Source organism: Geotrypetes seraphini, chromosome 5, assembly GCF_902459505.1.
Source record: "Geotrypetes seraphini chromosome 5, aGeoSer1.1, whole genome shotgun sequence".
NCBI lineage: Eukaryota > Metazoa > Chordata > Amphibia > Gymnophiona > Dermophiidae > Geotrypetes > Geotrypetes seraphini.
The window spans coordinates 265,967,352-265,983,192 of NC_047088.1; the positions used below are offsets into that span (position 1 = coordinate 265,967,352).

The 15,841-nt window shown below is 46.6% G+C and overlaps 1 protein-coding gene across 5 annotated transcripts in view; it reads right to left on the reverse strand.

Annotated features, from left to right (window-relative positions):
* Nucleotides 1-15,841, reverse strand: part of ABCB6 (ATP binding cassette subfamily B member 6 (Langereis blood group)) — a 120,042-nt gene that overhangs the window by 67,108 nt on the left and 37,093 nt on the right. For all 5 annotated transcript variants that reach the window (XR_004539558.1, XM_033945654.1, XM_033945652.1 and 2 more), the window contains exons 5-8: nt 10,298-10,390; nt 9,714-9,906; nt 8,999-9,120; nt 8,449-8,558 (exon numbers count right to left, since the gene is read on the reverse strand). Coding sequence is in view for 4 of the 5 variants with exons in the window: in XM_033945654.1 (XP_033801545.1) it covers nt 8,449-8,558; nt 8,999-9,120; nt 9,714-9,906; nt 10,298-10,390 (518 nt within the window). In the remaining variant the exon portion in view is untranslated. The remainder of the gene's footprint in view (nt 1-8,448; nt 8,559-8,998; nt 9,121-9,713; nt 9,907-10,297; nt 10,391-15,841) is intronic.

Genomic DNA, 15,841 nt, shown 5'->3' on the forward strand with positions numbered 1-15,841 from the left:
GGAAGAAGACGGGCAGCACAATGGACTGGTTAAGGTGAAAAGCCGAGACCACCTTGGGAAGGAATTTAGGGTGGGTACGCAGAACAACCTTGTCATGGTGAAAAACAGTGAAAGGTGGGTCGGCAACCAGTGCATGCAGTTCGCTAACCCTCCTGGCAGAGGTGATGGCAATTAGGAAAAGCACCTTCCAGGTAAGAAGCCTGAGCGAAGTTGTGGCAAGAGGCTCAAACGGAGGTTTCATGAGGGCTGAGAGAACCACATTCAGGTCCCAGACGACAGGAGGAGGTTTGAGAGGCGGTTTGAGATTGAAGAGCCCTCTCATAAATCTGGAAACCAGAGGATGAGCCGTGAGGGGTTTTCCGAGAATAGGCTCATGAAACGCAGTGATGGCACTGAGGTGGACTCTGAGGGAGGTAGTTTTGAGGCCAGCATTGGACAGTGAGAGCAAATATTCCAAGACAGTTTCCACCGCTAAGGAGGTGGGTTCCTGACGATGCCGGAGACACCACGAGGAGAATCTGGTCCACTTCTGATGGTAACATTGGAGAGTGGCCGGTTTCCTGGAGGCGTCCAAAATGAGGCGGACCGGTTGAGATAGATTCTCTGGAGAGGTCAGCCCGAGAGAAACCAAGCTGTCAGGTGGAGCGAAGACAGATTGGGATGCAGTAGAGACTGATGCTGCTGCGTAAGTAGAGTAGGAAACACAGGAAGTAGAATGGGTTCCCTGGAGCTGAGTTGGAGCAGGAGTGAGAACCAGTGTTGGCGAGGCCACCGAGGGGCGATAAGAATCATGGTGGCGTGATCCTTGCGGAGTTTGGACAAGGTCCGCAACATCAGAGGAAGTGGAGGGAAGGCATACAGGAACCGATCCCTCCAATCGAGCAGGAATGCATCCGGAGCCAGACGGTGAGGAGAGAAGAGTCTGGAACAGAATTGGGGCAGCTGATGATTGTGAGGTGCTGCAAAGAGGTCCACCTGCGGAGTGCCCCATCGAGCAAAGATGGATAGCAGAGTCGGAGGGTCCAACGTCCACTCGTGAGGTTGAAGGATGCGGCTGAGATTGTCGGCCAGAGAGTTCTGTTCGCCCTGGATATAGACCGCCCTGAGAAAGAGATTGCGGTCCGTGGCCCAGGTCCAGATGCGCAGAGCCTCCAAACAAAGGGGGCGAGATCCGGTGCCGCCTTGCTTGTTTATGTAGTACATGGCGACTTGATTGTCTGTGCACAGGAGGAGGACTTGAGGGCAGAGAAGATGTTGGAAAGCCTTGAGGGCGTAGAACATGGCTCTGAGTTCCAGGAAATTGATGTGATGACGACGCTCCTGTGGGGTCCAAAGTCCCTGGGTGCGTAGATCTCCCAGGTGAGCTCCCCACGCGTAGGGGGACGCATCTGTGGTGATGATCATAGAGTGGGGGGGCAGATGAAAGAGTAGACCCCTGGAAAGATTTGAGGAGTTCAACCACCATTGGAGAGATTGCTGAAGAGATGATGTCACAGAGATGGGATGAGAAAGAAGATCCGTAGTCTGTGACCATTGGGTGGCGAGAGTCCACTGAGGCGTACGAAGGTGGAGACGTGCCAGAGGAAGGACATGCACCGTCGAGGCCATGTGACCCAGGAGGACCATCATCTGTCGGGCAGGAATGGAGGGATGCATGAGCACCTGACGGCAGAGATGGAGCAGGGTCCGCTGGCGATCGGAGGGGAGAAAGGCCCTCATCAGCGTGGTGTCCAGAACTGCTCCAATGAATTGAAGTCGCTGGGTGGGAAGCAGATGCGACTTGGGGTAGTTGATCTCGAACCCCAGGAGGTGGAGGAGAGAGATGGTGTGATGAGTAGCTTGTAGCACGAGTTGAGATGAAGGTGCTTTCACCAACCAATCGTCCAAGTAGGGGAACACCTGGAGGTTGTGAGACCTGAGGAAGGCCGCTACCACTATAAGGCACTTGGTGAAGACCCTGGGGGAGGAAGCGAGGCCGAACGGTAGCACCTTGTACTGATAGTGGTGGTGCAGTACCTGGAACCGCAGGTAGCGGCGAGAACTCTGATTGATGGAGATGTGAGTGTAGGCCTCTTTGAGGTCCAGGGAACATAGCCAGTCGTGTTGAGAAAGAAGAGGGTAAAGCGTGGCAAGGGAGAGCATTCTGAACTTCTCCTTGACCAGACACTTGTTGAGGTCCCTTAGATCGAGAATGGGACGGAGGTCTCCCGTCTTTTTGGGAACCAGGAAGTAGCGGGAGTAGAATCCCTGACCCCTTTGATCTGGAGGTACTTCTTCGATGGCATTGAGAAGGAGGAGGGATTGAACTTCCCTCAGGAGGAGGGGGGTTTGAGATGAGTGTGAAGCAGACTCTACGGGAAGGTTGTCTGGTGGAAGAGTCTGGAAGTTGAGAGAGTAGCCGTGGCGGATGATGTTGAGGACCCACTGGTCCGACGTGATGACTTCCCAACGGCTGGAGAAAATGGTGAGACGACCCCCGATAGGCTGTGGAAGAGGCAGTGAGGGAGGATGACTGGCTATGCCCTGGAGAGAAGAGTCAAAAGGGCTGAGACTGTTTAGCAGGCTGAGGCGGCTTAGAGGGTTGAGTGGCCTGAGATCGAGCCTGGGCATGGTGCTGCTGTTGACGAGGTCGCCGAGATTGTTGGGGGGGGCGGATTGAGTGGCCTGGCTGAGAACCTCCGCTGGTAAGAAGATTGAGGCCGATAGGGTCGAGCAGGCGGAGCCTTCTTTTTTGGCTTGATCAAGGTGTCCCACCTGGTCTCATGGGCCGAGAGTTTCTGGGTGGTGGAATCCAGGGACTCTCCAAAGAGTTCATCCCCGAGACAGGGGGCGTTGGCCAAACGATCCTGGTGGTTGACGTCCAGGTCGGAGACTCTGAGCCAGGCTAGTCGACGCATGGCTACAGCCATGGCAGAGGCCCGAGAGGTGAGCTCGAAGGAGTCATATATTGAGCGGACCATGTATTTTCGCATCTGGAGAAGACCAGAGATGTGTTGTTGGAATAGCGGGACCTTGCGCTCAGGAAGGTACTTCTGAAGGGTAGACAGTTGTTGGACCAAGTGTTTTAGGTAGAAAGAAAAATGGAAGGAGTAGTTGTTTGCCCTGTTGGCCAGCATGGCATTTTGGTAAAGCCTCTTGCCAAATTTGTCCATGGTCTTACCTTCTCTGCCAGGAGGGGTAGAGGCATAGACATTGGAGCCCTGGGTCTTTTTCAAAGTGGATTCCACTAAAAGGGACTCATGGGGCAATTGAGATTTGTCAAATCCAGGTATAGGGATGACCCGGTAAAGGTTGTCCAGCTTACGGGGGGCTCCCGGTACCGTGAGGGGAGTTTCCAAGTTCTTGTAGAACGTTTCCCGTAGGATGTCATGTACGGGGAGCTTGAGGAACTCCTTAGGAGGTTGCTCAAAATCTAAAGCCTCTAGAAAGGCTTGAGACTTTTTCGAGTCAGATTCTAGTGGAAGGGATAGGGCAGCAGACATTTCTCTCAGAAATTTAGTGAATGAGGACTGCTCCGGTTTAGAGGTGGCATCGGGTGCCGATGGTTCCTCATCAGATGAGGAGGGATCCTCCTCGGTACCGAGGGGAGTCTCCTCCCACAAATCAGGGTCTCTGACCTCTGGTGCATGTCGAGACACCGGGGTGGAGGGCGCGGTGTGGCGAGTCTTGGACAAAGACTTACCAGAGCGCACTGAAACGGTACCAGGGGAGGACGATCGGCGTCGTTCTCGGTCCCGAGAAGAATGCCGTACCGCCTGGTGCCGAGAAGGATCCACATTGGTCTGAGAATGAACCACCGGATCGGCGTGAAGTTGTTGAGCCGAAAGGATCGGCATAGAGGTGTTTACCGGTACCGAAGGAGTGGACACCGGGGGCTCGGTGCGGGGCTCGGGCCGGTCTGGTACCGGAAGGAGCGGTGCCAGGATAGAGGGTAACAGCTGTTCAAGTTGTTTCTTCAACTGTTCCTGAAGCTGAGCTTTGAGAATGACCGAGATACGGTCATCTAGGGGTGGCATCGGAACCGCTTTCTTTTTCTTCGGTTCCTTGGATGCCGCTCCACGCCCCGGCGATGAGGAGGCCGATGACGAGGCACTCACCGATATCGGGGCGGAGCGTTTGCGGGACCGGTGCGATGCCGGTAGGGACGGTGTCGCCACCGTAGCTGGAGGGCGCTCGAGGGAAGAGGAAGGCTTCTTAGCCGGCTTACCTGGCGCCAGAGACGCCGATGTGGGGTCGGGCGGTGTCGAAGTAGACGGTGCCGATTTCTGTGGTACCGCTGTCGATGTCGAGGAGTCCATCGCCGACTCGGTGCCGAAAAGAAGAGTTTGTTGGATTCTTCGGTTTTTAAGTGTTCGTTTTTGCAGAGTGGCACAGCGGGTGCAGGAGTCTGCCCGATGCTCCGGACCCAGACACTGCAAACACCAATTGTGTGGGTCAGAAACGGAGATCGGGCGTGCACACCGCTGGCACTTCTTAAAACCGACCTGCGGGGGCATGAAGGGGAAGATAGCCTCCGCAAAATCGAAGTCCGAGGCCTGTATAATGGCAACAGGCCCCGCCGGGGCAAAAACGAAAGGAAAAGGAAAAATGAAAGTTTTTTTTTTTTTTTTTTGCAAATCAAAGAAAAAGTAAACCCGAAGGTAAAGAGAGAAAAAATTAGGAAAAAAACGCGAGCGGGAAGGCGAAAAAGTGATTTCAACGGCCGTTGAAAAAATACACGCGTCTTCTTCGCTCCGCGGAAACGAAGAAACTGGGGACCACGCACTCCTCCGTCGGGCGGGAAGGCACTCGCGCACGCGCGGTGCGGCCAACTAGAAACTTCTAGTTAAAAAGGTCCGTACCGAGGGCTCCGTCGGTGACGTAACCCATGTGTTAAGAATATGCTGCCTGCTTGTCCTGGGATAATACTAGATTGGCTTTTCACTCTCTAAATTTAACAAAAAGTATGAATGATCCGGCTTTCTTGGTGTCTTTGGATGCAGAAAAAGCATTTGATAGAGTAGAGTGGACTTTTATGTATCAGGCTTTAGAATGGTTTGGTATAGGTTCTGGTTTCATTCAAATGATTCAGACATTGTATAGCTCTCCTGGTGCAAGATTATATATTAATAATAATATGTCAGATAGATTTAACTTGCTAAGGGGAGTTAGACAATAGTGTCCTTTATCTCCTTTGCTTTTTGATGTTGTTCTTGAACCCTTGTTAATAGCTATTAATCAGGCTAAGGGGATAAGAGGAATTCCTTATTCGAATTGGGAATTTAAGCTTTCTGCTTATGCGGATGATATGCTGCTTTATTTGAGAGAACCAGAAATTACCATTCCATGTTTACTAGAATTAATAGAGAAGTTTGGTAAATTTTCTGGATATAAGATTAATTGGAGTAAATCTGAAGTTCTCCCACTTAATGTTCACTGTACTAGAGGATTATTTGACTCATACTCATTTATCTGGAAAGAAGATGGATTAAAATACTTAGATATTATTATTAAAAACACAATTGAAGACACGGTGAAGGAGAATGAAAAACTTTTATTAAAGAAAATAACAGAGATGTGTGAGCAATGGAATCCTTTACATCTTTCCTGGTGGGGAAGAGTTCAAACAATCAAAATGATGATATTACCTGTGGTTTGCTATCAAATGAGTATGATACCAATTTTTTTTCAGGGGTCATTTTACAAAAAGTTAAATGGTATTCTTACTAAATTTGTTTGGTTGGGTAAAAGACCTAGAATTGCTTTAGTATCTTTACAAAAGACAATTGTGGAGGGAGGGGTAAATTTTCCAAATTTTTATAGGTACCATCAAGCCTATATTTTAAGACAGGGTATGTATTGGATCCTCCCAGACCTTATGGAAAATGTACCAGATTGGTTATATTTAGAATGGCGGCTCCTGTTTCCTTTACATTTGTCTCATCTTGTTAGTATAAATTTGCCCAGGAAATATAAAGATAATAGAATTTTACTTGATACATGGAAGACCTTACGTTACGTTAGTAATTTATCACCAGACCCAAACTCTAAATCATTAAATCAATCCATTTGGGTGAACTCCAAGATTAAAGTTGGCGGATTTAAAATCGTTTGGAAGCAATGGATTATTGCAGGTTTACGGACTTTAAATGATGTTGTTGTAAATGGTTCACTGCTTAGTTTTTCACAATTGCAACATAAATATGGTTTAAATAAGTCACAATATTTTAAATGGTTGCAATTGAAGCAGGCTATTCAGGAAGGGTTCCCTGAATGGAAAGTTCTTAATTCTCAGTATAGTTTGGAATTCCTATGCTTCCAGGCGGATTTCTTGGGTAGTCAAGCCGCACAGTGGTATAAATTGTTATATGGATATTTGAATTAAAAAAAAAATGTTCTTAGGGATATTTGGAGCATTGAGATAGGGCACCAAATTTCTGCCTCTCAATGGCCACGTTTTTGGTCTTGGAGAATAAAAACTACAAGGTCAGCATCTATGAGGCAAACCTGGTTCTTTTTATTGCATAGAGCTTTATGGACCCCAGTTCGTTTACAGAAGTTGGATAGCTCTAGGTCTAATAGATGCTGGCATTGTGGTTTAGAAGCTGGGACATTAGATCACTTAATTTTTTTTTGTCCCTATATTAATGCTTTCTGGAAATTAATTTGGTCTCAAATTAATTCATTGTTAGAAAATCATGTTGCCTTTTCATATGATACTATTTTATTTGGTACATCAATGAGATTCAAAAGCCCAATATCTGCAGATAATAATAAACTTAATATTGACAGGGGTTGCCATTACTGGAAATTGGAAAGATTATACGAAGCTTAATTATACCTTTTGGTGGAACTCAGTATGTCATATTTATAAAATGGAAAGGGTGCTTGCTATGCAACAGGGAAGTTATAATAAGTTTAAAAAGATTTGGGGGCCATTGATTATTTATTCTAATGATCAGACATCTTAAACACCTAGATATTAGATAAGAAATAGGGGGGATGGGTAGGGAAAGATAAATTGATAATATGTTATTGTTAATAAATGGGGATGGGAGGGGTTTCTTTTATAGATATATATTTCAAAGAATATAAATAAGATTGTCAAGTGATTTGTGATAATTTTATGTTTGATTAATTATTATGCACTTATTGATGGATTTGAAAATGAATAAAGAATTTAAATATAGAAAAAAAAATCAAAAACAACCTCCATTGGCTGCCCCTGGAGGCGCGAATTCTGTTTAAGTTCTCTTGTCTGTGTTATAAATCAATATTTGGTCTGGCTCCCACTTACCTAGTTTCCCAATTTAATCTGGCAAGTTCTATTAGGCCCACACGAAGAACACATCTGTTCACCTACCCGACAATAAAGGCCTGCCACTACAAAAGATTCCTGTCCAGAACCCTCGCCTTCCAGGCAGGCAAATGGAACGATTGGCTGAGTAACGTTATCTCACACTCCTCAACCTACCTCAATTTTAGAAAATTGATAAAAACGAGTTTGTTCAAGCGATTTTATAAACTAAGAATTCCATAGCACTGCAAATTCAACCATTAACCTTAAGAACTTTATAGCTTTCTACTTCTTCCATTATATAAGATTGTATAGATGTCTTTGAGTTGTTGACATCTTCGCTGATTGTCCAGCGCTTCTTGTTGTAAATCGCCTCAAACTTTTCACGGCTTTGGTGGTATATAAAAATAAAATTATTATTATTATTATTACACTGCCCATCAGGCTACTCCAGACACCTGCTTGCTGCTCTACTAGGATGTCCCTTAATATCTGCAGCTGTCATACAGGCTGATATGTATTTATTTAAAAATTTATATACCGCATAAAACTATGCGGTTCACATATGGGTTACATACATAATATACTGATCGCCCTTTAGTTACATAAATATGAACAAACAATAGACAAACATCTTATCAATAAAAAGTTTCACATCTTTGGGGGATGGGAGGGGATCAGTAACCACTTAAGGAGTGGGGGGGGGGGCAGGTCATGTATCCAGTGGTCATATGGTCAGTTTGAGTGCCATTTTGGCCCCTATGCGCTTTTAAAACAGGTCTAAATGATGCCATGGACATCTTCAAAAAGGTTTGATTATCTCTGTAAGACGTTCAAGTCCTAAGGCCAGCCTAATTCTGCCCAAAACATGCTTCTAACATGTTCTCTTAAGATTTAAAAGTACTGGAGGGAAAATTATCTGCAAGATTTCTAAAAAGTCAGTTTTGAAAATCAGCATGTGGACATTTTGGCAATTAAAATGTCCACGTGCCACTTTATACCTTTTTTGGACGTCTTTCTGTTTCGAAAATGAGTCCCTCAGCTATCATCCTAGCTCTATCACTAAGAACCACTCACTCAGTTACAATCATCACATCTTCTAACACCATCCCACCCCCAGAAGATACTTCAGAAACCCCTAGAAGGGAGCCATCCTTGATGCCAGATTTTACCGTTTCAAAGTTGAGGAGGGAGTCAACAGCTTTGGATTTGGCCTCATTGTCTCTCGTGTTCATCTCCCGGCGGTACCTGGTTCTCCACTCCGTGATCAGAATGGTAACAGCTGGGATGGGGGTTAAAATCAACAAAATAGGAAGTTCTCTCTCTATTTCTCATATATGTTATATACATATCTATATATATATATGTGTGTGTTATATATACATACATACATACATATATATATATATATATATATATATATATATAATGATAAATAAAAAAACAAAAACAAACAAAAAAACAAAATAGCAGCAAGGACAGAAATGTACAGCTAGGTCCACCACTCCCCTCTCCCCATACTGTAAAAGCAAGAGAACCAGTCTTCCCCCATACAACCTGCAGAAAGGGTCAGTTTCTCCCTCCCCACCACCACCACCAGCAGCATGCACTATATATTGGAGAAGGGCAATTCCCTCCCTCCTCGTTATAATAAGCTGCATCTTAATATTGTTAGGTCATGTGCACGCTTGCCAAGTCAGTGAAAATTAGAGGAAGACTTACTGAGGTAGAGACTCATACAAACGAAGATGATGAGGCCAAACCAGGCATTGAATGCAGACGTGAAATAAATTATTCCAATGATGATATCAGCGATGGTGGGAAAGATACTGAACACGATATAACTGGGGAAAAAAACAAAACAAAAATTAGTAACTCAAAAGTCTTAGCAGGCCCCTAGCTAATGATTGAATAATAGCCAAAGGTGGGAATAACATCTCATCACATGGGTCAGGAGTGGTCCGAGGTCCTCTGGGTCCCAGGAAGACAATAACATCCAGCCATGTGGGTCGAGCTGCTCTAGGACCAAGGAAAGGAATAACACATTTCCATAGTGTTTGTGGCCTTAAACTGGTCACAAACCTGATTCATGTTAACTTTTTATATTCAGTATAATTCAATAACCATATTATTAATCAAGGGGTTTCAAGCGTACATTTTGCTAAAATGGTGCAGGGTGAGCTTTCCACTTTTTCCATAGAATATAAGCTCTCCCTTCCTTTTACCTGTAGACTTCATGGAGCTGAAGCCCCCCATATCTAGGCTGCCTGCTGGCAACCCTCTACCCCACCATACATTAAGCATGCTGTTGATGTATTCTCACCACACACCCACATCCATACCTCAAGAAAGGCTACTCATGACCCCCCCCCCTCCAATACTACTGTACTGCGGGGAGACTGCTGATGCTGCCGGTGCCCCTCCCCCACTTTTTTACCTAAGGAGACTGTTGATGCTGCTGGTCCCCCTATCTACACTGCGCAGTACTTCTCCCGTCTTACGTCCCAGGTGCCAGCGCAGGGACAGTGCGTGGAGATGTGCAAAGAGTCGGATCTGAACCTCCCGATTCGTGTACTGCTGGACTCGAATCCATAGGAAGGTTCGCAGGTTACTGACAAAGCCTGTAGAGCCTGAGGAGAGATGGAAGACAAACCCAGACAGTGCCGTGTGAACCTCAGACAAGGGGAGGGAAACTAGATTGGTAACGGGGGTGTTGGGTATAAGGGTGGCAAATAGGGCCTAAATGAATGCGAGAGAGAGAAGTGAGGTCAAACTTTTCCCACTACTTATAGAACATGACGTGTTATACATCCATATGTTCATTAGTGGTATACACTACAGTAATAAGGTGGCATATTGCCAGTTCTGAATTTCAGAATGTGACATTCAAAATACATGGAAGCCGTCTGGCCCGTCCCATGCCATGTTAAAACAGGAAGCCAGTGCACTACTGAATATAGAAACCTATAAAATTACCGAGACCAAATACAACTATATCCCCATCTGCCCTCCAGTCCTTACCTGTCCCACCACCTTGCAAGAACTTGAGCAGGACATACACACAAACAGTACCAGCCAGGATACGCCAGGCGGTGCCATCAGTCAGTTCGTTTACTGTGAGAAGAAGAGAAGTAACAGTCGAAACCAAATCAATCCCAAAACCCAATGCAAAATCACACACCTAGACAAACTCAGTATTCCTGTATCCAACCCCCCCCCCCCCGAGCCATCAAGTCCTAGAGACAACGGGCTCTCTATCCTTGTGCCCACCTCCTCATCATAGTATGCCCTCACTTGCATCTTACTATCACTAGTACTATTTATCACTTATATAGTGCTGAAAGATGTACGCAGCACTGTACAATTTGACATGTAATAGATGATCCCTGCTCGGAAGAGCTTACAATCTAATTTGGACATACAAACATGACATATAGGGTTGGGGATACAGGTGGGCTATAAATTTGGACTTGGAACATTGCCAGCAATGGAGTATGTTTGTTCCAGACATACGGCGCAGCAAGATAGAAGGGATGGAGCCTGGAGTTGGCAGATGAGGAGAAGGGCATAGACAGGAGGGATTTATCAGCTGAGCGGAGCTTACAGGGGGGCGCATAGGAGGAAATAAGAGGAGAGAATAATAAAATTTATTTATAATCCGTAAAGATGACTCCAAGATTGTGAGCAGACAAAACATGGAGGATAAGTGTTGTCCACAATGACAGCGACAGAGAACAGGGGAAGTGGGGAAGTGGGTTTAGGCAGGAAGATAAGCAGCTCTGTTTTAGCCATATTCAGTTTAAGATGGCGGTGAGACATCCAACTGGCTGGCAGACTGAGACTCGGGTCTGGGTTTCAGTAGAGATATCTGGTACGGAGAGGTAGATCTGGGAGTCATCAGCATAGAGGAAGCCATGGGAGATCAGCGCTCCAAATAAGCAGGTATAGATTGAAAAAAGGAGTGGTCCCAGGACAGAGCCTTGAGATACACCAATCCATAGAGGGATGGCTGTGGAGGAGGAACCACCGTTGCATACACTGAAGGTGCAATGGGAGAGATAGGAAAAATACCAGGAGAGCGCAGAACCCTGGAATCCTAGCGAAGACAGCGTATCAAGAAGAAGGCACTGATCAACAGTATCAAAGGCGACAGACATTTTGAGAAGGATGAGGATAGAGTAAAAGCCTTTGGATTTGACCAGGAACAGGTCATTGGAAACTCTATTAAGGGCAGTTTCTGTGGAATGCAGTGGGCGAAAGCCTGACTGAAGTGGATCAAGAATAGCTTGGGACGAGAGGAAGTCCAGGCAACGGCAGTGAACAGCACATCCAAGTATCTTGGATAAAAAGGGGAGGAGGGAGATGGGGCAAAAGCTGGAGAGGCACGTGGGGTCCAGTGAGGGTTTTTTGAGGAGGGGTGTAACAACGGCATGTTTGAAGGCATCAGGGACAGTTTCAGTGAAGAGCGATAGATTGAGGATGTAACAGATAGGAGGGATAGTGCTCAGTAGGTGAGTAGGAATTGGATCAGAGGAGCAGGTAGTGGGTTTGGAGGATGAGAGAAGATATGCGGTTTTCTTCTTGGTGATTTCAGAGAAGGAAGAGAGGGTGGTAGGTGTTGAGGAGAGGTTAGCAGAAGGGACAGTTGGAGGAGGGGGATTTAGGCTGGTGGGCAGCACAAGGGGAATCTTCTGGATATTATTGTAGAAGATATCTGCCATAGTTTGGGGAAAAATTGAAGGGGGGATAGGAGGTGAGGGTGCTTTGAGTAGGGAGTTTAGTGTGGTAAAGAGATGGTGAGGGTTGGAGCTAAGAAAAGTGGTTAAGTGGGTATAGTATTCTTGTTTGGCTAGTGAGAGGACAAACTGGAGTGAATTTGAAGTGTATGAAGTCGGCATGCACACAGGATTTAAGCCAGAGACATTCAGCAGAACAGGCATATGTGCGCAGGTAACGGATGCGGGGGATCACCTAGGGTCACGATTTGGCACGCTTAAGAGGATGTGAAATTGGAGGAGCAAGGGTATCTAGAGCAGAGGGGAGAATGGTATTGTAGGAGAGAACAGCTTCATTGAAAGTCTTGTATGATATAGTAGTTGAGGAAAGGGATGAGAGCAGTGGAAAGGGCTCTAGGATCAATAGCCTGAAAGTTCCTGAAAGCAATGTTACTTACTGTAACAGTTGTTATCCAGGGACAGCAGGCAGCTATTCTCACTAGTGGGTGATGTCATCCGACAGAGCCCTGATACGGACATCTTGCAAGCATGTCTTGCTTGAAGAAACTCAGAAGTTTCGAGATGCCCACACCGCGCATGCGCCAGTGCCTTCCCGCCCGATGCTCCGGGCGTGTCTCCTCAGTTCAGGTAGCTAGCAGAGAAGCCAACCCAGGGGAGGTGGGTGGGACGTGAGAATAGCTGCCTGCTGTCCCTGGATAACAACTGTTACGGTAAGTAACATTGCTTTATCCCAGGACAAGCAGGCAGGTATTCTCACTAGTGGGTGACCTCCAAGCTAACCTCAATGGGATGGTGGGAGAGTTGGCAACTTAGGAGAATAAATTTTGTAACACTGTTTGGCCAAACTGTCCATCCCTTCTGGAGAAAGTATCCAGACAATAATGAGAGGTGAATGTATGAACCGAGGACCAAGTGGCAGCCTTACAAATCTCCTCAATCGGTGTCGATCTGAGGAAGGCTACAGAGGCTGCCATTGCTCTGACCTTATGGGCTGTGACCTTACAGGGAAGGGGTAATCCAGCCTGGGCATAGCAGAAAGAGATACAAGCCGCCATCCAGTTGGAGATGGTGCGCTTCGATACAGGTTGTCCCAACTTGTTTGGCTCAAAGGAGACGAAAAGTTGAGGAGCAGTTCTGTGTGGTTTGGTGCGATCCAAGTAGAAAGCCAAAGCACGTTTACAGTCCAGAGTGTGCAGAGCTGATTCTCCAGGATGAGAATGAGGCTTTGGAAAAAACACTGGAAGCACGATGGATTGGTTGAGATGAAATTCAGAGACCACCTTAGGTAGGAATTTCGGATGAGTGCGGAGGACCACCTTGTCATGATGGAAAACAGTGAAAGGCGGGTCCGGCACCAAGGCCTGAAGCTCACTGACCCTGCGAGCAGATGTGAGGGCCACCAGAAAAACCACTTTCCAAGTGGTTTGCTCAGAGGCTCAAAAGGAGGTTTCATAAGCTGAGAAAGGACAACATTAAGATCCCAAACCACTGGAGGCGGTTTGAGAGGAGGATTGACATGAAAAAGTCCTTTCATAAATCTGGAAACCACAGGATGAGAAGAGAGAGGTTTCCCTTGTAGAGGCTGATGGAAAGCCGCAATAGCACTCAGGTGGACTCGTATAGATGTCGACTTGAGACCGGACTGAGACAGGTGTAGAAGATAATCCAACACAGAGGATAGGGAGGCTCGCTGAGGCTCCTTAGAATTGGAAATACACCAGGAAGAAAATCTAGTCCATTTCTGGGAGTAGCATTGACGAGTAGCAGGCTTCCTGGAAGCTTCCAAGACATCCCTCACCGCCTGGGAAAACTGGTGGGGAGTTATGTTGAGAGGAACCAAGCTGTCAGGTGGAGAGACTGCAGGTTGGGATGAAGTAGAGATCCCTGATGCTGAGTAAACAGTGAAGGAAACACTGGAAGAAGGAATGGCTCCCTGCTGCTGAGTTGAAGCAGAAGGGAGAACCACGGTTGCCTGGGCCACCGAGGAGCTATTAGAATCATGGTGGCTTGGTCTGATTTCAACTTGACCAGAGTCTTCTGAATTATTATTATTATTAAGTTTCAAGTTTCAAGTTTATTAGGATTTTATATACCGCCTATCAAGGTTATCTAAGCGGGTTTTTTTTTTACAATCAGGTACTCAAGCATTTTCCCTATCTGTCCTGGTGGGCTCACAATCTATGGGCGTAGGGAGAGGGGAGACATGATTGAGACATTTAAGTACATCACGGGACGGGTCGAGGTGGAAGAGGATATCTTTCTTCTCAGGGGACCCTCGACCACAAGAGGACATCCGCTCAAACTCAGGGGAGGGAAGTTTCGTGGAGACGCAAGGAAGTACTTCTTCACGGAGAGAGTGATCGAGCATTGGAACAAGCTTCCAGTGCAGGTGGTCGAGGCACGCAGCATCCCAGACTTCAAGAACAAATGGGATACCCATGTGGGATCCCTACGGGGTCATGCCAAGGGATAGGGTCACTAGGACTTGAATGAGCGGGTCAGTAGAGTGACAGTATAATTACAATTATACTTAAGGGGTCAGAAGACTTAAGAGGGTGGGTAAATAGTGTGGGCAGACTTGATGGGCTATATGGCCCTTATCTGCCGTCATCTTTCTATGTTTCTATGTTTCTATCTAACGTACCTGGGACTATGGAGGATTAAGTGACTTGCCCAGGGTCACAAGGAGCAGCGCGGGGTTTGAACCCACAACCCCAGGGTGCTGAGGCTATAGAAACATAGAAACATAGAACATAGAAACATAGAAATTGACGGCAGAAAAGGGCTACAGCCCATTGAGTCTGCCCATACCAATGACCCACTCCCTGATTCTTACTCTCCTAGAGATCCCACATGAATATCCCATTTTCTCTTGAAATCTAACACGCTGCTGGCCTCAATCACCCTCTGAGGCAGCTCGTTCCAATGATCTACCACCCTTTCAGTGAAGAAGTACTTCCTCGCATCACCCTGAAATTTCCCTCCCCTGATTTTCAGCGAGTGTCCTCTGGTTACTGAGGGCCCTGTAAGACTGAAGATATCATCTTTCACCTCTATACGCCCAGTAATATACTTAAAGGTCTCAATCATGTCCCCTCTCTCTCTTCGCTCCTCCAGTGAGTACATCCGCAGTTTTTTTAACCTTTCTTCATACGTGAGTTCCCTGAGCCCCAAAACCATCCTGGTAGCCATTCGCTGAACCGACTCAATTCTCAACACATCTTTTCGGTAGTGTGGTCTCCAGAATTGAACACAATACTCGAGATGAGGTCTCACCATGGATCTGTACAGCGGCATTATGACTTCAGGTTTTCTGCTGACAAAACCCCTACGGATACAGCCCATCATTTGTCTTGCCTTGGACGATGCCTTCTCTACTTGATTGGCAGCCTTCATATCGTCGTTAATGATCACTCCTAAATCACGTTCCACCGTGGTCCTGCTTTCTCTGTCCCGACGAAGTAGATTGTAGCCTGGTATAACCATATCCCACCCATGCGAGTCTGTGAACCAGGTCTCGGATATCGCTACTATGTCAAGGTCTGCATTCCTTATTTCTGTTTCTAGTTCCAGGATTTTGTTGCCCAAGCTGTGTGCATTAACATACATTGCTCTCCAAATTTGTGATGATATGCCTATCCCCCTATAGATCCAACCACTGCGCCACACACTCCTCACTAATGAGAGGAAATGTAGGAAACGCATACAGAAATCGATTCCCCCAATCCAGCAGAAAGGCATCTGCCTCGAGTCGATGAGGAGTGTAGATCCTGGAGCAAAACTGAGGCAGCTTGAAGTTGTGGGGAGCCGCAAAGAGGTCTATTTGAGG